Source organism: Leucopleurus acutus (assembly GCF_964270905.1).
Source record: "Leucopleurus acutus genome assembly, chromosome: 2".
NCBI classification, from domain to species: domain Eukaryota; kingdom Metazoa; phylum Chordata; class Mammalia; order Artiodactyla; family Delphinidae; genus Leucopleurus; species Leucopleurus acutus.
This window is the reverse complement of record NC_139143.1, coordinates 9,270,257-9,293,544: the sequence shown is the minus strand read 5'-3', so window position 1 is coordinate 9,293,544 and position 23,288 is coordinate 9,270,257. Positions and strand designations below refer to the sequence as shown.

The 23,288-nt window shown below is 35.2% G+C and overlaps 1 protein-coding gene across 2 annotated transcripts in view; it reads right to left on the bottom strand.

The window, feature by feature from the left end:
• UCHL5 (ubiquitin C-terminal hydrolase L5) overlaps window positions 1-23,288 on the bottom strand; it is a 47,347-nt gene that overhangs the window by 14,952 nt on the left and 9,107 nt on the right. The window contains exons 4-9 of one of the 2 annotated variants that reach the window (XM_082834506.1): window positions 11,266-11,391; window positions 11,122-11,183; window positions 10,919-11,049; window positions 9,472-9,535; window positions 1,663-1,765; window positions 704-817 (exon numbers count right to left, since the gene is read on the bottom strand). In XM_082834506.1, coding sequence (XP_082690632.1) covers window positions 704-817; window positions 1,663-1,765; window positions 9,472-9,535; window positions 10,919-11,049; window positions 11,122-11,183; window positions 11,266-11,391 — 600 coding nt within the window. The remainder of the gene's footprint in view (window positions 1-703; window positions 818-1,662; window positions 1,766-9,471; window positions 9,536-10,918; window positions 11,050-11,121; window positions 11,184-11,265; window positions 11,392-23,288) is intronic. The other variant, XM_082834507.1, reaches the window with a different exon arrangement.

Genomic DNA, 23,288 nt, shown 5'->3' with positions numbered 1-23,288 from the left:
AAAGCAAATAGGTAATTATGTTAATGTTGAAAGAAACCAAGACTTTCAGCTGAAAAGATACAAATGCTTAACTTCAAATATAAAAGTCCTTTTATCCTAAATTTGAGTATTAATATGAATTCATGTTGCATTTTCTCTTCAAAAATAAAAGAAACAAATAAAAACGTATTTCTTAGCTCTGAAAAGTCCTAGAAGTAAAGAAGAATCAGTATGACTGAGCACTCTGAGCAATCAGATAATGGTTTCTAAATACGATTTCTCACCAAAAGCACTCAGGACTTCTTGAAAAAATGGCTGATTCCAAGTCTGAAGCAGGAAATGTACAAGATGAGTCTGAAACATCTTGTCATACTAGAAAGCAAGGAAGCTATGAAAGATGAAGAGTCACATCAAAAGGACTTAGGAGACAGCCTGAAGTGGCTTCCAATGGCTAAAGATGGGATAATCTGAGCATCAATAATAACTGCAGTGAACTTTAGCATCAAGTATGTTAAATATCTGTTTGTAATAATACTTGAAAAAAAGAAAAAAAAAAAAGGAAAGAAACCTCGCTAGTTACCTTTTTAGGATGCCAGGGAAACAACACATTATTCTGAAAAAGTGTAAATGATGGGGAAAAAACAATCAAGCATTCAACATACCTTCATGTCAAAATATACCACTCTATACTAAAACATTAAAGGAACAAATAAAAAGTACGTACCTTATATCTTTTTAATTTCTGTACTTCTTCTTCAATAAGCATCTGATTTTTGGCAACCTCTGACTGAATAGCACTTAACATGTTATTACCCTGATCTGTATCCATGGGTTCCTCCTTAGGGGAAAGAAAAAGAAATAACACACCCTAATGACTGAGGCTTAAGTCTAAACTATTTTTAAATGATAAACATAGTACAATCATTTTCAAATTTTATTCTTAATATTGGTGATGGAATACCAGCTTACTAACTGCAATATTAAAGGATAAAAGCTAGGTAGTATCTTCCAATTTTCTATTTTCTACAACAATACATATGAATTTTAATCTAAAAATAATCTATACTGTAGCAAACTGAATTGCTATAATCTGCTGTTGAGCTATAAAGTAAATCTGCTTAAATATACTCATGAAAATGTGATCAAAGGAACGCAAAAGTCTTTGTCTATTACTAATTCTCTTCTCCAATCATATTTACTAGAAAGATAATCATCATAACGAATAGTAAAGATTACATGTGAATCTAAACGTGCCCAATTAATTATGTAAGAAATATATTCTAACTTGCTTAATTATATAATGAAATTACAGTAAATTGTTCACACTTATTTAGCACATACTATTTGTCAGTCACTTTTTTTTAAGTGGTTTATATATATGTTATCTCAGTTAATCTTCACAACCACCTTTTAAGGTAAATACTATTATCCCTACTTTACATGAAGAAACTGAGGCACAAAGAAATACACTCAAATCATACTTCCACTAAGTGGCAAAGGCAGGAGCTGAATCTAAGAAGCCTGACTCCAGAGTATATTCTTGTAATCACCACTCAGGATACTTGATTAAATCTATATTTCAGACAAAGAAAGAAAGAAGGAAAAAAGGAAAAAAGAAAATAAATAGTTTCCCTGAGAGAATAACTAAGCTAGAACTTTGTACATAAAAACATGGCCACAAACCTCAGCAAGTTGTCTTTGTAACTCTGCTATCTTCTGTTCATATATCATTTTTCTGTCAGACACAATGGCCATTAAGTTAAATCGAATTTCACCTTCACTGTACCTAAAAAAAAATTAAAGTTTATAATGTAGTAAAGAAATGTAACACTATTACAATTAAGATAATCTATTGTGATTACCCCCTTATTCTCTGGGGTAAACACAGATCTACCAATTGGCTAACCATAAAAACTGACATTAAAAAAAATCTTTCCTAAAGAGAAGTTACAACCAGTATCACAAAAATACAAACAATCATAAGAGAATACTATGAAAAATGATACACCAATAAATTCAGCAACCTAGAAGAAATGGATAATTTCCTAGAAACAGTCTTCCAAGACTGAATCAGGAAGAAACAGAAAATCTGAACAGGCTGATTATTAGTAATGTAATTGAATCAGTAAACAAAAAAATCCCAACAACCAAAACTCCAGGATCAGAGGACTGCACAGGGTAATTCTACCAAACATTTAAAGAGGAGTTAATTCCTTTATTTCTCAAACTATTCCAAAAAACTGAAGAGGAGGGAATACTTCCAAACTCATTCTATGAGTCCAGCATTACCCTGATACAAAAAGCAAAGACACTACAGAAAAAGAAAATTACAGACCAATATCCCTGATGAACACAGATAAAAATCCCCAATAAAATATTAGCAAACAGAATTCAACAATACATTAAAAGGACTGCACATAATGATCAAGTGGGATTTATTCCAGGGATGCAAAGATGGTTCAATATACACAAATCAATCAACGTTATAACTATATCAGCAAAACAATGGACAGAGATCACATGACCATCTTAATAGAGGCAGAAAAAGTATTTGACAAAATTCAACATCCATTCATGATAAAAAACTCTTAACAAACTTGGTATAGACAGAACAATCTCAACATAATAAGGGTCATTTAAGCCAAACCCACAGCTAACATCATACTCAACAGTGAAAAGCTAAAAGCTTTTCCTTTAAGATCAGTAACAAGACAAGGATGCCCACTCTCACCACTTTTACTCAACATAGTATTAGAAGTCCTAGCCACAGCAATCATACAAAAAAAAATAAAACAAATAAAAGGCACCCAAATTGGAAGGGAAAAAGTAAAACTCACTATTTGCAGATGACATGATATTAAATACAAAAAAATCCTAAAAATTCTACCAAAAAACTATTAGAACTAATAAGTGAATTCACTAAAGTTATAGCATACAAAATCAAAATACAGAAATCTGTTGCATTTCTGTACACTAATAATGAACTATCAGAAAGAGAAATCAAGAAAACAATTCCATTTACAACTGCATCAAAAAGAATAAAATACCTAGGAATAAAGTAAACAAGGAGATGAAAGACCTGTACTCTGAAAACTGTAAGATATTGATGAAAAAACTGAAGACAAGACAAATAGAAAGATATACCATGCTCATGGATTGGAAGAATTAATACTGTTAAAATGCCCATACCACCCAAAGCAACCTACAGATTCAATAATCCCTATTTTCACAGAACTAGAACAAATACTCCTAAAATTTGTATGAAACCACTAAAGACCCCAAATAGCTAAAGCAATCTTGGGAAAGAAAGAGCTGAAGGTATCATGCTCCCTGACTTCAAGCTATACTATAAAGCCAAAATAATCAAAACAGTATGGTACTGGCACAAAAACACACATATAGATCAGTGGAACAGAATAGAGTCCAGAAATAAACCCACAAAACACACAGTCAATTAATCTACAACAAAGGAGGCAAGAATATACAATGGGGAAAAAGTCTCTTCAATAAGTGTTGTTGGCAAAACTGGACAGCTACATGTAAAAGAATGAAACTAAACCATTTTCTCACACCATATATAAAAATAAACTGAAAATGGATTACAGACTTAAATGTTAGACCTGAAACCATAAAACTCCTAGAAGAAACATAGGCAGTAGCTCTTTCACATTGGTCTTAGCAATAATTTTTGGATCTGTCCCCTCGAGCAAGGGAAACAAAATAAAAAATAAACAAATGGACTACATCAAACTAAAAAGCTTTTGCACAGCAAAGGAAAGCACCAACAAAATGAAAAGGCTGCCTACTGAATGGGAGAAGATATTTGCAAATGATATATCTGATAACGGGTTAATATCCAAAATATATAAAGAGCTCACAATCCAGGAATTTCACTTCCAGGTATTTTTCCAAAGAAAACAAAAACACTAATTTGAAAAGATGTATGTGCCCCAATGTTCATAGCAGTATTATTTACAATAGCCAAGATATGAAAGCAACCTAAGTGTCCATTGACTGACGAATGGATAAAAAAGACGTTTTATACACACACAATGGAATGTTACTTAGCCATATAAAAGAAGGAAATCTTGCCATCTGCAACAACGTGGATGAACCTAGAGGGTATTATGCTAAGTGAAATAAGTAAGACAGAGAAAAACAAATATTATATTATTTCACTATAAAAAACAAAACAAATACAACCAAACAGAAACAAACTCAAACAAATTCAGATATAGAGAACAAACTAGTAGTTCAGTGGGGAATTGGCAGGGTAGGTGAAATACGTGAAGGGGGTTAAGAGGTATAAACTACCATTTATAAAATAAATAAACAGGGATGTAACATTTAGCACAAGGAATATAGTCAATAATATTGTTGTAACTTTGTATGATGCATAATCTATAAAAATATGTTGTACACCTGAAACTAATACACTATTGGAAGTCAACTATACTTCAATATAAATTTATTTATTAATACTTTTGTCTATAGACAAATAAGTAAGCTTTCATATATGAAAGGAAAAAATCAGCTAAATTTCCATCAATCACAAATATATTATTAAATGTTTTAGTACCTCCTAGACATTTGAAATAATGTGTTTTCATCAGTTCTCATACTTTCACAAAAAATATGGTAACTATCAATTACCTTTTATCTCAATTAGAAAAAATAATTAAACTAAGACCTCACATTTGTTGAATTAATTTTACTCGCATCTTGATGGTATTAACTATATTCCTTACTACATAATTTTTTCCAAATCATGATTTTGTTTCTATTCTTAACTAATATATGTTTTAAATTTCACTTGTACTTTTATCATATACAAACATATAAATATTTATGTAATATGTTACAAATAATCTTTTGTAAAATTTCTGAATACTGTTTTATTTTCACTACTCTGATACCAATGAAACATCTTATAGTATAAGCTTGTTTATGGTAAGGATTGACATTGGAAAGATTATCCATAACATTATGTAAATGGCACTTAACCAGATGAAAACATGTAGAAAATGTAAGCCTGTTTTTGTATTAGTTCACCTGCAAGAGCTTCTCATAAATAGTTCTATTCACTGGAAAGAATATGGCCCAGTATAACTGTACCACTTTGAACTATGTAAAAATGCTGTTTTTAAAACTCTGCTTATGGGACTTCGATTTCCCTATTCCTCCCAGTAAAAAATATCAAACTAAAACAATATAGACATGTATTTTTTAAAAAATGAAAAAAATTAAAATTCTGAAGTGAAGAGAAGGCAGACATGCTAGGGAACCAGGACCCAAGAATGACAGTGGTGAAGTCTCTGGATTATCATTCTGCTGCGTATGTCCTGGCCTTGGAGTTAAAGAAGCCATCAATTGAGAAATGCCAACAGGCACAGACAAAAAAGCACCAATAGTCTGCTCTTTCTATCCAAACAGGAAAGGGGCAACCTCATGAGAAAACTTTGAGACAATAACCACTCTACCATACCCAAACACAACTGAAAAAACTGGCCCAAACCCTACCAGCCAGCAAAGGCTGGGTAGGGAGCCTGGACTTCCACCCCCACCAGGCTGTAACAGGCACCTGGGGTGGTGTCAGAAAAGGCTGTGTAGGGAGCTAGGGCTTTCATCCCTGCAAACAGTAATGACATCTATTTGCAGTGTCAGAGGAAACCAAGTGGGAAGCCAAATGCGAAGTCACTACCATCCAGGAGTAAAGAAGCCCCCCTCCCAACTTTGGTATCAGTGGAGCCATGTAGAGAGCAGTCACAAGGCACTGCTACTCCTCCCGGCGAGGGTAGTATCAGGGGAAGCCCTACTGGGGACCAGAACTCCCAACCCCTGCCCAGCAGTAACAAGGAACCCCTTCCCACCTCAGGTGTCAATGAAGACAGAGTGGGGAACCTGGACTTCTACTTCCACCTGGCAGTAATGGGGTAGCATCCCTGATTTACCCTGCCAGAACAGTGCCCATAAAAACCAGCTAAAAGAGAAGTTTTAAATAAGATCCAGAGTCTTATAATATAGTACTGAAAATGCCCAGGTTTCAATCAATAATCACTTGTCCTATTAAAAATCATGAAAATCTCAATTTGAACGAGAGACATTCAACAGACAGAGTGATGACAGATGTCCAAATTCACTGACAGAGACTTTAAAACAGCCATCATAAAAATGATCCAATGGACAATTATGAGCACACTGGAAACAAAAAATAGAAAGCCTCGGGCTTCCCTGGTGGCGCAGTGGTTGAGAGTCCGCCTGCCGATGCAGGGGACACGGGTTCGTGCCCCGGTCCGGGAAGATCCCACATACCGCGGAGCAGCTGGGCCCATGAGCCATGGCCACTGAGCCTGCGCGTCTGGAGCCTGTGCTCCGCAACAGGAGAGGCCACAACAGTGAGAGGCCCATGTACCGCAAAAAAAAAAAGTCTCAGCAAATAAATAGAAGATATAAAAAAGAAACAAATGGAAATTTTACAACTGAAATATAAAATGATAAAAAAGCTGAATGGGTGAGTTCAACAGCAGAATGGAGGAGACAGAGGAAAGCATCAGTGAACTGAAAAGTAGAACAACAGAAATTACCCAACTGAACAAAGAAAACAGACTAAGAAAAATAAAGAGAGCCCCAGGGACCTGTGGGACTAAAGCAGGAGACATTTGTGTCATTGGAGTCCTGGAAGAGGTGAGAAAGAGGGTGAGATTAAAAAAGTTCTCCAAGTTATAATGGCTAAAAACTTCCCATATTTGACAAGATATAAATGCACAGATTCAAGAAGCTGAGCAAAATCCAAATAGAATAAATGGACAGAAATCCACACCAAGACACATCATCCTCAAATATATGAAAACTAAAACCAAACCAAAAAAGAAAAAGAATTTGAAACCAACAACAGGAGAAACATCACCATATCTATAGGGCAAAAATTGTTTGAACAACAGTGGATTTATCAGTAGAAACCATGGAGGCCAGAAGGGAGCAACATAACAATTTTCAGGTGCTAAAAGAAAAGACTATCAACACGGAATTCTATACACAGTGAAAATAACCTTCAGAAATAAAAGGGAAATCAAGACATTCTTAGATGAAGAAAAACTAGGATTCTGTTGACAGCAGAACTACCCTAAAGGAATGGCTAAATGAAGTTTTCTAAACAGACAGGAAACGATAAAAGAATTGAGTTCTGGAACATGAAGAAGAAAGAACAATGGAAAAAGTAAAAATATGGGTAAATATATTTTCCTTCTCTTAAGTTTTTAAAATTATGCTTCATGGTTAAAATAAAAATTATAATACTGTCTGATGAAGTCCTAAATGTATGTAGAGGAATTATTTAAGACAATTATAACAATGGACAGTAAAAGTACATAAAAGAAGGTAAGATTTCTACACTTCACTCAAACTGGTAAAATGTTAACACCAGTAGATTGGGATAAATTAGAGAAACCATTAGAAAAGCCATACAAGGAAATAAACTCAAAACCACTATAGATGTCTGAGTAACTCACAGAAAAACAGGAAAAGAAAAACAGAGAAACAAACAAAAAAACAGAACAAAGAGAAAAAATTTAAATGGCAGATTTAAACCATAAGACATTAATAATTACATATTAAATATACATTTCATTTTATACATAATTTTATAAATCCATTACATTCAATGTAAATGGTCTCAATCTACCCAGTAAGACAGAAAATGGCAGAGTGGACTAAAAAATGTGATTCAATATATGCTGTCTCTATGAAATTCACTTCAAATACAATGACATAGGTAGGCTGAAAGTAAAAGGATGGAAAAAATATATTATGCATATATGAATCAAGACAAAGCAGAAGTGGCTGTATTACTGTGAAATAAAGTAAACTTCAGAGCAAAGAAAATTACTAGAGAGAAATATTGCATAATGATAAAAAGGTCAATCCACTAAGAAGAAATAGTGATCATAAATGTTTATGCAACGAACAAGAGACCTGCAGAATATGTAAGGGAAAAACTGATAAAACTTAAATTAGAAATAGCCAAATTCAAAACTGTGCCTATTTACAAATGACATGACCATCTATCAATATGTAGGAAATGTCAAGGAATTCACAAAACTTCTAAAGCTGGTGGGTGAGTTTAGCAAGGTTGAAGGATACAAGACAAAGAAAAAAAATCAACTTTATTTCTACACACTAACAATGATCACATGAAACAAAAAAGAAAATATAGTATCATTTGTAATCACTCAAAAGAATATGAAGTGCTTGGGTATAAATCTGACAAAATACATATGGAACTAGCATGCGGAAAACTACAAAATGCTGATGAAAGAAATTAAAGAAGATCCAAGTAAATGGATAGACATACCATGTTCATGGATTGGAAAAATCAATATAGTAAAAATGCCAATTCTCCTAAAATTGATGTTTGACACAATTCCTATCAAAATCCCAGAAAGAATTTTTGTAGATACAAGATTATACGAAAATTTACATAGAGGGCAGAGTATCTATAACAGCTAAAACAATTCTGAAGAAAAAGAATAAAGTCGGGGGCATCAGTCTACCTGATTTCAAGACTTACAATATAGCCACAGTCATCAAGACTCTGTAGTACTTGCAGACAGCAGACAAATAGATCAATGGAACAGAACAGTGAACCAGAAATAGACCCACACAAATATGCCCCACTGGATTTTTTTTTTACAAGGGTGCAGCAGCAGTTCAGAGGAGGAAGGATAGCCTTTTTAAAAAATGGTGATAGACCAATTGGACAGAGGAAAAAAAAAATGAACCTTGACTTAACTTCACACCACACAAAAATTAACTCAAAATAGATCATAAACTAAAATTAAAAAGTTATATAAACCTTTTAGAAAAAAAGGAGAAAATCTTTGGGATCTAGGGCTAGGCAAAGAATTCTTAGATTGGACAACAAAAATACAACTCACAGTACAACTCACAGTACAACAAATTGGACTTCACTGGAATTAAGAGCTTTTGCTCTGTGAAAAACCATGTTGGGAAGAGGAGAGGATGGGCTATAGACTGGGAAAGAATATTTTCAGGCAACGTGTCTGACAAAGGACTAGTGATAGCTAGAGTATGTAAAGAACTTCAAGGCTCGGGGCTTCCCTGGTGGCGCAGTGGTTGGGAGTCCGCCTGCCGATGCAGGGGACACGGGTTCGTGCCCCGGTCCGGGAAGATCCCACATGCCGCAGAGCGGCTGGGCCCGTGAGCCATGGCCACTGAGCCTGCATGTCCGGAGCCTGTGCTCCGCAACAGGAGAGGCCACAACAGTGAGAGGCCTGAATTTCAAGGCTCAAGAGTCAAAAAAACAATCCAATTACAAAATAAACAAAAGGCATGATTTTCAACATTAGTCGCTAGGGAAATGCAGATTAAAACCACAACGAAATATCACTATCCACCTTTCATTTAAACAATGATAAAATAAAGGTTTAAAAACGAGAACATTAGTTATGCCAATAAGATTAGCTGAGCATTTACTTTTGTATCCTTTTTTCTATGACTGGCCTCACTGCGCTGATCCAATCATCTTGATTGCATGCACCTAGGAAGAAATGTAAAAGCATTTATGTCAAATAAAATCAACATTAATATTATTTCAAAAGTTTGGTCCAAAATATCTTTTTATTAATATCTTGACAAATTCAGGATAGTAAAAAACCTTTTAGCATAACTATGTTAAGCTCCAACTCTTACTTTCTTAGTAATGGTAAGGGGAAACAGTATTATCATAATTTGCATTTCCACATTGTTGCGTCACTTAGTGGTGCTAAACAAATGTTTGAGAAAATAATGAACTAGGGAATTATTTCATTAAAACTCACGACTCTGTGAGATAAGGATAACTACCTTCATTTTACAGATGATGAGACAGAGGGCTAAGAAAAACCAGCTCACATATTAGTAACAAAATAAGGATTCAGTCCTTTTCTGACTCCCCACCATCATAACTACAGAAAAAGAAAATGAAATCCACACACAATGCAAAACAAATTTTACCCAGTTTTTTAATCCTCTTTTTTACCTAAATTTTACTATAGCCACCAGTTGTATAGCAAAACTGGCTGTTCTGTTTTATATTTTACTTCCTTTATATCTCATGGATCTAATGAATAGGGAATGGCTGACCAGACAGAAGCCAAGAGAAAAAAATGCAGCGATCAGATCAACCCCCAAACCAGAGAAAATCAGCTTCTACAGAATTAAAAGAACATTCCACTAATTTTCTTTAAGAAACATAGAAAAATAAATATTTTTAAACATGTAAATCTGCATTAGATGAAGTATTAGTTCTAGACATGGGCATGGTCAATAAGAACAAGCAAAATGAATGTGTTAATTTTTTTTTAATCTGAAAGTATAAAGTTTTATGGACAGCAGATAACATTAGATTCCATTAAAACAGGTTACACTGCACTTAAACCTAATTTAAAAAAAAGAAAACTTAATGAGGTAAAAATAAGGAGTTAAAATTCTTTTGTGGATCTATTAGTTCATTACTAGATCAGAACCACCTCATCCTCAATAACCATTTATCATTAGCTCAAGGTAGGAGATGGGGTGGGATCAGGACAAATCCACCCTTTGGCACAAAGGACAACACATTAATGCACTAGTTACATAGAAAAAAGTAGTTTTTAAAAGTTAACTGAAAAATTAAAAATAAATTATGTAATCTATGGGTTAAAAAAACTTTTCCTGTAGGAAAAAAACTAAAGGTCCCAATGCAACTACAGTAGTCAACATGTCCTAACTACCTGTTACTTAATTTCATAAAGTAATGAAGAGCTTAAAGCCTGCATGGCATCACACCTCACAGTCACCTCCCCTTTCTAAACTTAAGCAGGACTAGGGCTAAACCAAAGGTGAACACCCAATCTTTTTTTCCTTATCAAAAGTGAAATACCAGGAATAGTAAACACATTACCTAAATCAATCGGTCCTTCTCTTAATCCATCTAATTCATACAGTCTTCCATTAACAGGAACATAACTGACAAAGTGAAAAGCATCTTCTTCTTTTGCTGATGTCTTTGCATCAAATTCAAACATTTGCTGTCTACAGTGAAGAAAAAAACAGTGAGAGACAAAAAAACAGAGACAGTATTTATTTCACATAAAGTATCTTTACCTGGCGAAACTGTTGTGTACTTGTCGAATCACATCCGAATTACTCAGTGCCAAACCTTTCATCTGAAATAAGTTTTAAGAATAGCCTATTAAAATAAGAACCACCACAAACAGGGCATTTTAGGAATAATACGACTGTACTCACAGCTGCATCAAAGCTTTGTGAAAATTCTTTAAACTCTGATAATGTGTCTCCTAAATGGACATCTTGATGGGTACAGTTCAATAACACACTTACTATGGCTTGAGTAGCACAAGCATTATTAATTACCTGTAAAATATGAAAGCAAAAATATTATCAATTTGTTAAAAAAACAGCTTTTAACTGGTGATGATGACCCCCAAAATATGAAAAAAAGTTTCCAAATTTTATTTCATATAGTCTTAGCATAAACATAATTATCATGATCAATTCCCAATCTAATCTATTTTCAGGAATTTGCTGCAATTCTGGAGCTGAAGATTCTAGGAAATCGAATAAATTAAATGAACTCATAATATCAGTGAAAACCAATCCAGTTAGGGTAACAAAACCAATCTTTCCTGGTCTAAAACATATATCTAATTAAACCAAAAGAGCTTGTCCTTCCCTCTTATTCACTTCCTCCTATGCTCATTTCTACCTATAAATATGCAACCCATATTTCAGTATCCAACGCAAGCTCCAACTCACCGATGTGGCTGTTAGAGAACTTATCCAACAACTCATATTACTTTCTTCCCTCATTTGAATTCCTAAAAACGTGTATATACTGTCTACATATTTTTCAATTCAATCTTTACAGCGCTGTCATCTAGCTATTAACTGTTTATTTAACAAGTTATGTGGACCTTACATTCTAGTGAGAGGAGAGAACATTTAGATAGCACCTACTATGTGTGGGTAATTTTCTAGGCACTTCACATGTATTAATTCTTTTAATCCTATCAATCAACAGTCTATGAAGAAGGAGTAATATTATTATCCTCATTTTACATTTGTGGAAGCTGAGGCACAAAGAGGTTAAGTAGCTTGCCCAAAGGGCACAGAGCTAAGCAAGAGGCAGGTGATCTGGTTCTAGAATTTTGTGTACTTAGCCACAACATGAGGCTGGCTCTGTACACGTATGTGGTCTCTCCAACAAGATTATAACCTACTTATGGACAAGGGCTTCTGCCACACTCCCTACAGCACCTACACAGGGCTGAGATCACAGAGGTGGAAAGAGCCTCAGATGATCACTTCGAACACCAGCAAGGTTAACTGTAGAGTTAAATTAAACTTGATAAATGATTTTTTATAATACAGTTTAGTCCTATCGCTATATTTCATTACAATATTATAATTAAATACCATTTTCCAAAAATGCTAATTCACTTATGATCTTACAATTTGGTAAATTATTTCTATCTTGCCTGATTTCAAAAGAAAATTTTTCTATTATCTTCCCCCATTAACTCTTATACTCCCGTACTTTTTTTTGCCAGACTTTTGAAGTCTTGTGAGTACCCACCAGTTCTTACATTTTTGACTGCAGTATGTTTGAGGAATTCCTTGATAAGGCTGCTTTCTCCATTAGAGAACACTGTCTTACTCCCAATTCTCAAACAGTGATACCACCACATTCTTGTAATTCCTCTTACAGTATTTTGTACTCAAAACTATCTTATGATTGACCGATTAAGGAAAAGTAACAGGAGATCTAGAATCCAATTAACATTGCTGCTGATTTATTTTAATATGTATTCTGAGTCACAGTTCTTTAGTAAATAAACTTGGATGAAAATTTTTAATGATTAAAGGAGACATCATAAAGGTAGTTAACTAAAACAAGACTTAGTGCTCCCTTATCTTGGGCCAAAATTATCTGGAGATGGGTTGGTAGAAGCGAAGTTAGCAGAAGTTAAAATTTATACTCATTCACACATCCTTTCAAAATGATGACACATTAAAGATATAATATGTACCCAATTCTAGGCTAGATGCTGAGGCTATGGCAGAGAATACTATCAAACATTCCTATGATCTAAGGACTTCAAGTCTGTAACCTATCACTTTAGATTTTTTTTTCAAACTCATCAAATTGTACACACTAAACATGTGCAGTTTTTTTGTATACCAATTGTATTTCAATAAACCTGTTTTTTTTTTTTTAAAGGAAAAAAAGAAAAAAATCTCGTGGTTACTGATACTTCTCTTCCGGTGTTAATAAGGATTTACACTGTCATTTTGCATATGTGTGAAGAACAGTCATTACGGTGTGCATCAGTGTAAACATACCTCTTCAGGTTTTTAAATGAGTTAAGTGCCACCAAGTGGTTATGTTATAAATGGCACAGTGGTCCCCTTATCCTTGGGGAATATCTTCCAAGACTCCCAATGGATGCCTCAAACATGGATAGTACCAACCCCTATATATATCATGTTTTTCCCTATACTAACAGGCTGGTAGCACACATGAGGGACAAAGGGATGCATCCCACGTGGGACAGTGAAGGACAGAATGAGATTTCATCACACTATTCAGAACGGCACACAATTTAAAACTTACAGTTTATTTCTGGAATTTTCCATTTAATATTTCAGCCAGAGTTGACTGAAACCATGGAAAGTAAAACAGCAGGTAAGGGGGGAATACCGCACAGAATTACCAAAAACAAAAAAAATTAAGACATTAAAAAGTGCACAGCCATTCATTCGTTCAAATATTTATTACTGAGAACTCACTGTGTGCTAGACATTGTGATAAATACTGAATACACAGTGAACAAGAGACATGTGGTCCTTGTCCTCGTGAAACACTTAAAAACCACCTTATATACATCCATTTGGGAGAATTTTAACTTCATCTTTCTTCACAAAAAATTATTGCAGAATAAATTATATATATAGTCCCCAACGACAAGGGGATGAACAAGGAACCAATTAAGACGAGATGCTCAAGAGACAATGGACACACTGGTATGTATCAGTATGCTTGTAATCAGAGCACGGGGTCATTGGTTACCTCGTAAATCAGTGCCTTTAAGCAATTAGGAGTTCACGCTAGGAGTAAGAGATTTTTAATAGGAAATCACAGTAAATACAGTGATTCAGAAAGGTTCAGTTTAAGACAATTTACAGGAGAGACTGAAGGCGGCTGAAAACAAACAAGATCCACTGGGTTGCTACTCTAATGCTAGTATGAAATAATAAAGGGCAATAGATTAATGGAGCAGGACCCATTAAAAGCAGGAGCACCCAAATATGCGAGTCAGTATTCTAGGAGTCAGGAATATAACTAAAAATAAAATCAGATTAAAAAGAATAAGGGGATAGTAATAACAACCATATAAAACAATTTTGTAAATTTAAGCTAAAATGCAGAAATTAAAAAAAAAATCTTACCAGAACTAAGTCAAGAAAAAATAAGTAGCCCCAATAAGTCTTTTAACTATTAAATTGAAGTGGTAGTTAAAAATATACTCACAAAGAAAATACCAGGCACAGATGGCTTTATAGGCCAATTCTATCAATATTTGAAGAAAGAGACGATCTAAATTTTAGATGGTCTAAATTGTCCAAATTCTTCAGGACAGTAAGAAAAAGAGGAAATTCCAACTCAATTCATGAAGCAAGCACAACCCTAATACTAAAACTATTCAAAGCCATTACAAGAAAGGAAAATTAAGGCCATTTCATTCATAAATATAGATGTAGAAATTCTAAACACATATTACTGAATTAAATTCAACAGTGCATAAAAAGAGAATATGGGCTTACCTCAGATATGGAAGAATGACCAACTGGGCTTATCTCAGATATGGAAGAATGATTTAATATTAGAAAAATTCATAAACATAACTAACCATATTAACCTATTAAGAGGAAAAATAAACATGATCATCTCAATAGATGCAGAAAAGCATTTGAAAAATCTTAATCCTTCCATAGTAAGGACACTTGCTAAATTATTAAAAGAATGTCCTTACCTGAACGTTAAGAAAAAACAATCTGAAATGGGAAATGGTAAAAAAGCATTCCCTTTAAAATCACAACGATTTTACTGGAGGTCTTAACCAGTCAATAAGATAAGAAAAATAAATTAGAGACATAAGGATTCAAAATGAGGAGACAAAACTGCTTTGTTTGACATAGTAATTTAGATAGAACCCCCTCAAAACCAACACATAACAGAGATAATAGAGGTTAGCAAGATGGCTAAATATAATATTAAGACATAAGAATGAATTACATTTTTTTATACCAGCAACAAACATCTAGAAAATGTAACTGAAGAAAAGATGATTTATAATTATAACAAAGAGATCAAGGAATTAAGATAAATCTAATAAAAGATGTAAAACCTCTAAAGAAAATTATGCAACATACAAAAGATAATAAAAGCATATCTAAAAATAAATAGATAAATAAAAGCAGATCTAAATAGAGATAAATACGTTTATGACTTAGTATCATGAAGATATAAATTCTCCCCAAATTGATACATATATTCAATGCTATTCCAGTCAAAAGTCCAAAAGAATTTTCCATACAATTTGATAAGATGACGTTGAAATTTATATGAAGAACATAGGGTCAAGAATAGCAAGAATATTTTTGAAAAAGAGGAGGGAGAAGAGACATGACCTATTAGATATAAGCACTTATGAAGAAGTGAAAGGAATTAAGACAGTGTGGTATTGGCAGAGAGACAGACAAATGGATCAGTAGAGTCCAGATAGCACACACACACACACACACACACACACACACACAGAACTATGGTACACAACAGAGGTGGCATGTCCGATAAATAGGGAAAATAATGGATGTTTAATAAATGAGGTTAGAAAAAAAGGGTGATCCACATGGAAAAAGATAAAATTGAACCCCTGCCTCATATAATATACCAAAATCCAACTCCCAATGAATTATGGACATAGATATCAAAAATTAAAATTTAAATGCATAGGTAAATATCTTTTACAAATTCAGATAGATAACAAGAGACACAAAAAAGCACTGGCTCTAAAATACAAAATTCGGGCTTCCCTAGTGGCGCAGTGGTTAAGAATCCACCTGCCAATGCAGGGGACACAGGTTTGAGCCCTGGTCTGGGAAGATCCCACATGCTATGGAGCAACTAAGCCCGTGCATCACAGCTACTGAGCCTGTGCTCTAGAGCCCACGAGCCACGACTACTAAGGCCCACGCACCTAGAGCCCATGCTCCGCAACAAGAGAAGCCACTGCAATGAGAAGCCTGCGCACTGCAACAAAGAGTAGCCCCCGCTCACAGCAACTAGAGAAAGCCAGCGCGCAGCAATGAAGACCCAACACAGCCAAAAATAATAATAAATAAAATAAATTTATAAAAATAAATAAATAAATAAACAAAACACAAAATTCTATTCAGCAAAAGACACCCAGAAAAGGTAAAACAATAAGGTGCCAACTTGGAGAAGCAGTATCATGAAGATATAAACAACACCTACAAATCAAAAAGTACAATTAGTCCTACAGAAAAATAATTTAAGAATTTCACAGAAGAAACACATATGGCCACTAAGTAAGTACATCAACATCCTTTCAACATGATTAGTGCCCAGGGAGATGTAAATCAAGACCATAATGAAGTACCATTTTAGAATGAGCTGGCTGGCAAAAATCAAAAAGGCCTCTGGTGCAATGGTTGAGAATCTGCCTGCCAATGCAGGAGACATGGGTTTGAGCCCTGGTCTGGGAAGATCCCACATGCTGCAGAGCAACTAAGTCCGTGCGCCACAACTATTGAGCCTGCGCTCTAGAGCCCGCAAACCACAACTACTGAGCCTGCGAGCCACAACTACTGAAGCCCACGCGCCTAGAGCCCGTGCTCCAGAACAAGAGAGGCCACCGCAATGAAGAGCAGCCCCCGCTCGCCACAACTAGAGAAAGCCCACACACAGCAACGAAGACCCAACGACGAAGACCCAAGGCAGCCATAAATAAATAAATTTATTAAAAAAAAAAACGGTCTGACAATATCACATATTGGAGTATGTGGCTACACAGTAACTCAGATATTGCTAGTAGGGGTGTAAACTGGAGTATCTACTTCCGAAAGCACTTGGATATCTCCTCCTAATGTTACATTTACCTATCAGAAGAAGCACTGTTGTACTTCTACATATGTACCAGGAGAAATTTGCACAAATACAACAGGAGACGTACAAAAATGTATATAGCCACACAGTTTACAGTAATGCAAGTGAAAACTCAAATGCCAATCTACAAAGAGTAAACAATTACTTACTCTTCATGCACATTCGTGCAATTACCATTGTGCAGCATGCAAAATAAGTTAACTATTATGATAAACAACTAGTGGATAAATCTTAAAATATTAAGTCAAAAAAGTAAGTCTCCCAAAACTACAAAGAGCATGATACTTTTTATCAAGTTAAAACTTTATATACACACAGCCCTTTTAGGATTAGAAAAAGTACAGAAAGTCGAAAGCAAGGAAACGATATACAGAACTCCACATGCAGGTTACTTGGATGAAAGGAGGGAGGATGAGGGCTATGTGGGACAATGGGTGGGACAGAAGGAAATGATAGTTAGATGACGGTTATCCAGGCGGTGAGTTCTTAGGTGCTTACTACATTACTTAGTCACCAAATAAGTAAACAAATAAATAAAAGGAGGACATGAGCGTGTGCCATCAGTCAAGAATTATCATAATTCCATGCTGTGTACCTGAAGATCAATTTTTTAAAAAGGAAAAAAGAAAAACACACTCATCATCACTGACTGATCTGTCCTCTTCCTTCATCACGTCTAATCATTACACATTAAAGGTGCTAGTTACTCTGCCTCCTGAGTATTAATCAAATCTGTTCACATCTATCACTACTAACAGTCTTTTACCTGCTTTTGCATGGACTTCTACAAAAGCCTTCTAACTGATATGTAGTCTCATATCCTACACCACTCCCTCCTCCTCAAACACATTCCCCACACTGTAGCCAAAGTGATCTCTTCTAAATGAAAATCTGATCACGTCACCCTTCTTAAAACACCTCAATAACCTTCTACTGCTCTTAGGATACAGACAAAAGGCTCAAGCATGCTCTGCCTCTGTCCACACCTTGGCAGGAAGTGGAGAGTTATTCTCTATTATCCACCTTCTCCCTCTTCCAGATGAACAGAGGACCCAAATTTTATCTGGGTCCATGTCCACCTGGAATGAGGACAGCTTCCCCCTCTGCTGCTAAGTACAGCCATGTGACTGAGTTCTGGACAAAGAGAAGAAAGCATGTAACATGAGCAAGTTCTAGAAAACGTCCGTAAAAAGAGAGGAGTGTGTTGTCCGCTTCTACTGTCTTGAATGTGGAATTCAGATAGAACGGCTGAAAGTCCAACAATCATCTCAGACCATGAAGTAACCTTTGGAATAGAAAGCACACACAAAGGAACAAAACAAAAGAGCCTGCCATCTCGACGTGCTCCACGGTGAATGAGAAAGAGAAAAACGTGTGTTTCTTATAAACCATTGTTTCTCTATACCTAATCGTACTGAACCCTGACTACCACACTGCTTGTTCAGCTTCATCATCTCACACCGCCCTGCCTGTGCTGTCTCTAGTCCAGCTACACTGGCCTTCCTGTAACAGTACATTTTACTAGCCTTACTCCCTTTTACTATAAAGCTGTTAGTAATCTGGGATGATCCTCAACCTCTTTCCCCTAGTTAATACCTACTTAACCTTTAGATTTCAGCTGAAATGTCACTTACTCAGAGAACCTTTCTCAGATCTCCCTGAAGAGTTCAGTCTCATTTTTATGTGTGCAGTGAAGAATCTAGTCTTGCCCTAAGAGAGGCCTGACCTTTGCCCTTGGCTCCTGGGAGGTGATCTCTAAGCTCTTGAGAAGCCATGCCTCCTCACAAAAGTGTCTTCGTTTACCTGGGGGCTGTGGGCCACGCAGATAGTCTCACGGTGTGACTTAGGTGGGTTCTGGGTCGACAGTATCATCTCAGCCTCCAGGGTGGCTGGAGACTGAGGGCCAATAAAAACTCGATACCAAGAATCGGCTGAGATGGCCTGAGTGGCAGTGCTCTGCACACTCACACATCACTGCCACTCAAGTTACAGCGCTGGCTTTGACGCCCCTGGGCGAAGACCACGCGCAGCTTTCCTGCACTCCGCTCTGTGTGTCTCTTCCCTTGGCTGAATTTAATCTGTGTCCTTTCACTGTAACGAACTATGCGACTCTAGCAGATTTTGGTGAGGTCTATGAGTTTTTCTAACAAATTACAGAACCTGAGAGTGGTCTTGGGGACTCCCCAAACTTGCAAGTATCAGAAGTCAGGGTGGTTTGTGGTACCCAAGACTCTGTAGTTGGTGTCCGAAGGGAGGGTAGTCTTAATAGATTATTTTTGAACTTCACAATACGGTTCTCATTTTACTCCATGCAGCACTTATTGCCACTGTAATTTTGTATTTCACTGATTAATACCAATCTCCTCCACTAAGCTCTAAACACCCTTGAAGAGAGGGCTGTTGACTGTTTATCATTCCCCAAGCACCTGGCACAGTGTCTGACACATTGCAGACACTCAATCATTCTTTCCTGAAAGACTGAATGGGTGGAGTCACACAAATCTAGTACCAATGACCTAAAGCAATAAGTCAGACAGACCTTAGCTTTCTCATCAGTGAAACAGTAACAAGACAACAATGTTCTGCAGAGAAGCATTACCAAAAGGGTCATTCCTGGATCCTTATACACAAATTGTAACTACTAGAAGACACCTTTTCTAGATTATTTTGTTACTCAATGATCCACACATATGCACACTTCCAATTAGAGCATATGATTAGCATAAGACAGGCAGTATTACCTCTCTAAAATGATGCAATTCCATCCATAAATACCAAAACTATGAATTTAGTTAATCTGTATGACATTATCACAAATAAATATAATTTTAATTAAATGTTTTAAATATCTGAAAATATTCCTCTGCGTCCAGAGACCCTGGATTGGAAATCTTTACTATAAGCTCTTGAAGCCTAGAACCAAGGATTATATATTTATGTAATATATACTATAAAATTTCTAGCACAGGTTCATAGGAGGCATACACTAAAAAGACTGATAGATATTATTGTTGAATTACTGATCAGTTTAATAGAAACTGTTGGCATAATATAGTATAAAAAAATACAATATAATTGGGAAATCACTAATCTGGCATATTAATAAACATGGCAGGAATAATGTAATATAAATAAAACGTTAAATTATAGTAAGGTAGAAATGTAATACAGAACTAGAAAAGTATCAAGGGACTCTAGAAACTATAAATTCATACTCCAGTATCATTTTTTTTTCTTTGTAGAGTACTTTCTTATACCTTAAAAATACCTAGGCCTCTATAAGTCAGTCATTGTTAGTGTCTTAGTGAATCCTAGGGTTCTTTAACTGTAATATTCTTTCTACATTTATCAGATACCTACTATGTGTCAGGGATTATACATGAAAACTCCTGGGTTTACAATTTAGTAAGGAAGAAATATAATTAAATACACATACAAATATATATGCAAAAAATCTTGAAAAATATAAACTGCTTTAAGTGGTTATCTCTGGAGCAGGGATTATAATGGACTTTTATTTTCTACATTGTACATTTATAATGCTTACATTTTATATCATGGGTATAGATTCTTATATACCATAAAAAGAAAATATGTCTTTAAAAGGAGAAAAATCACCTGAAGGACCAAACTATCTGTCCCCTACTTTTTCTCTACTACGTAGATCTTGAAAATCACAAACAGTAATTATAATTATTATAGTACAATGATAAATATTACAATTTATAAATGGATTATTTGTGTTAGAGAAATAATTAGAATCTTAAAATGTTTATCATTAAGAAATTTAGTTAAATAAATTATAGGAGGCTTATACTAAGAATACTTTTAAAAGAGGTGGTGTTGTGATATGGTTAAGAGTGTGGACTTCAAGGCAACAGTGCCTGGGTTTGCACCCAGCTCTCCCATTGACTAGCTACATAACTTGGGCAAGTTTCTTAACCTCTCTGGGACTCAGTTTCCACATCTGTGAAATGACGAGGAACAAGTAAAACCACATAGGGTCATTGTGAGGATCAGTTACTACAAATAAATTAATACTAAAAAATAATACATATAAAAGCACCTGATAAGCCTTCAATATGTTAGCTAATACTGTTATGTGCACTGAAAGTCAAACTTTTATCATTAAGTGAAGAAAGATGCAAAATATTTTGCACAACAGTACAACTTCAGAAAAAAAAAAAAAGATAATAAGAATGTGTTAACAAGTGAATAGAAAATGTGGGAGGCAGTATGGCAGGTGGAACAACCAACCTGGGCTTTAGACCTAGGTTTAAATTCTGGATCCACCATGTACTAGCTGTGTGACCTCAGGCAAGTAAGTTAATTTTTCTAGGCCTCAATTTCTTCATCTGTGAAATGAGGGTAATACCTTATAGGGCCATTGCAAGGGTCAAATAAATAATATATCTAAAGCACAATATCTGGCACAATACAAACATCGTAAATGTGGGCTGTTGTTGGTACTGCTATGGTGATAGTTGTTACCAGTAAGAAGACACATGCCTGCCTTATCCACCATTACATCCCTAGGACCTAAAACAATGCCCAGCACAAAGGAGGTGCTCAACAACTACTCGTTGATTAAATGAACGCGTCAAACTGTTAGAAGGGGTTAGTAGATATGGGTGTGGGAGCACAGGGATATTCACTCATCACTATATATTTCTGTAACTTAAGATATTTTAAGTACACAATGATAAAATAATGTTCTCCAAACCCTTGAAGTAAAGCAAAAAACCTCTAATTTCTCTAAAAACACTCAATTTTTAAAAGTTGGGGGGGAAAATGGAAAGAAGTAATAAAATAAGAGAAAAAGGAAAAACAAGTTACTAAGTGGACTAGTAAACGTTTGAGTTAAAAGGCAGTAATGAGAATTAGCAGTTTTATTGTTTCCACCTTCCTAAAGGTTAATGAGATTATCTTAAGCAATTTTTTGAGTCTCAGAAATAAGTGCAATTTTCAAACAAATGCGATCATATTTAGCTTAGATTTTATACATTAATCAAACCTCTTTCATCATTCTCTTTTTCAGCTTTTCCAAACAATGGACTCCAAAATATGGAGGCATCTAATAACGTTGGTTAAACGTTTCACTGTATACTCCAGAACAGCAGTTCTCAAAGTGGGGTCCATGTACCCCTGGGAATTCCTAAGACCCTTTTCAAGGGGTTTGTGAGCTCAAAATTGTTTCCATAATAATTCCAAAACAGTTTTTGCTTTTTTCCCCTGCTTTCTTATTTACACTGTAGCACAGTAGCAATCGAGGGTAAAACTGCTGGTATTTTAGCATATACCTAGGCAGTGGCATTAAACTGTTTCACTGACTCACGTGCGTAATTTTAAAAATTAACAAAACAAAAACCAGTTTTAGTGAAGAATGTCTTTGATAAAGCAGTAAATTTTTTATTATATTTTGACCTCAGAGTACAAGTGGTTGAGTGAAACAGGTGGTACAAATAAAGCACTTTAGCTGCAAACCAAAACATGCCAGTTGATTCCATGAAAGGCATTAGTGAAATTGTTTGAACTGTCAGCTAAGTTGGCTGCTTTTTTCTTGGAACATCATTTTTTACTTGCAAGGACACACAGCAGACAAATACAGCTGTTCAGACAGTATCTGGCAGATATTTGCTTGAAAATGAGTGAAATGAGTCTATCACTTCAAGGAAAACATCTGATAGTATTTGTTGTCCTTCATAAAATTTGAATTCTCAAGTGAAAATTAGGATTTTGTAAGATTCAGATCCATAGATCCACCACTGTGAGTTTAAAAGTTTCAGGATACTTAACAATTCTTCTAATGATACAGATGCTGATATTAACAAATGTGACTTGTTGATAACATATATAATCATGTGTCAACATTTAGAAAATCTGCCTAAGTCGGTAAATTTTCAAAATGACCAATGCACAATGTTATAAGATCCTCCAAGAGTAAAAGATCCTTTTGAAGAGCAAGATAAACCAAAGGATTTTTATATATCAAAGTACAAAGTTCATTAATATGATCTCAGATTTCACACTGCAACCAATCTTTAGGAGAGGAACATTTCTG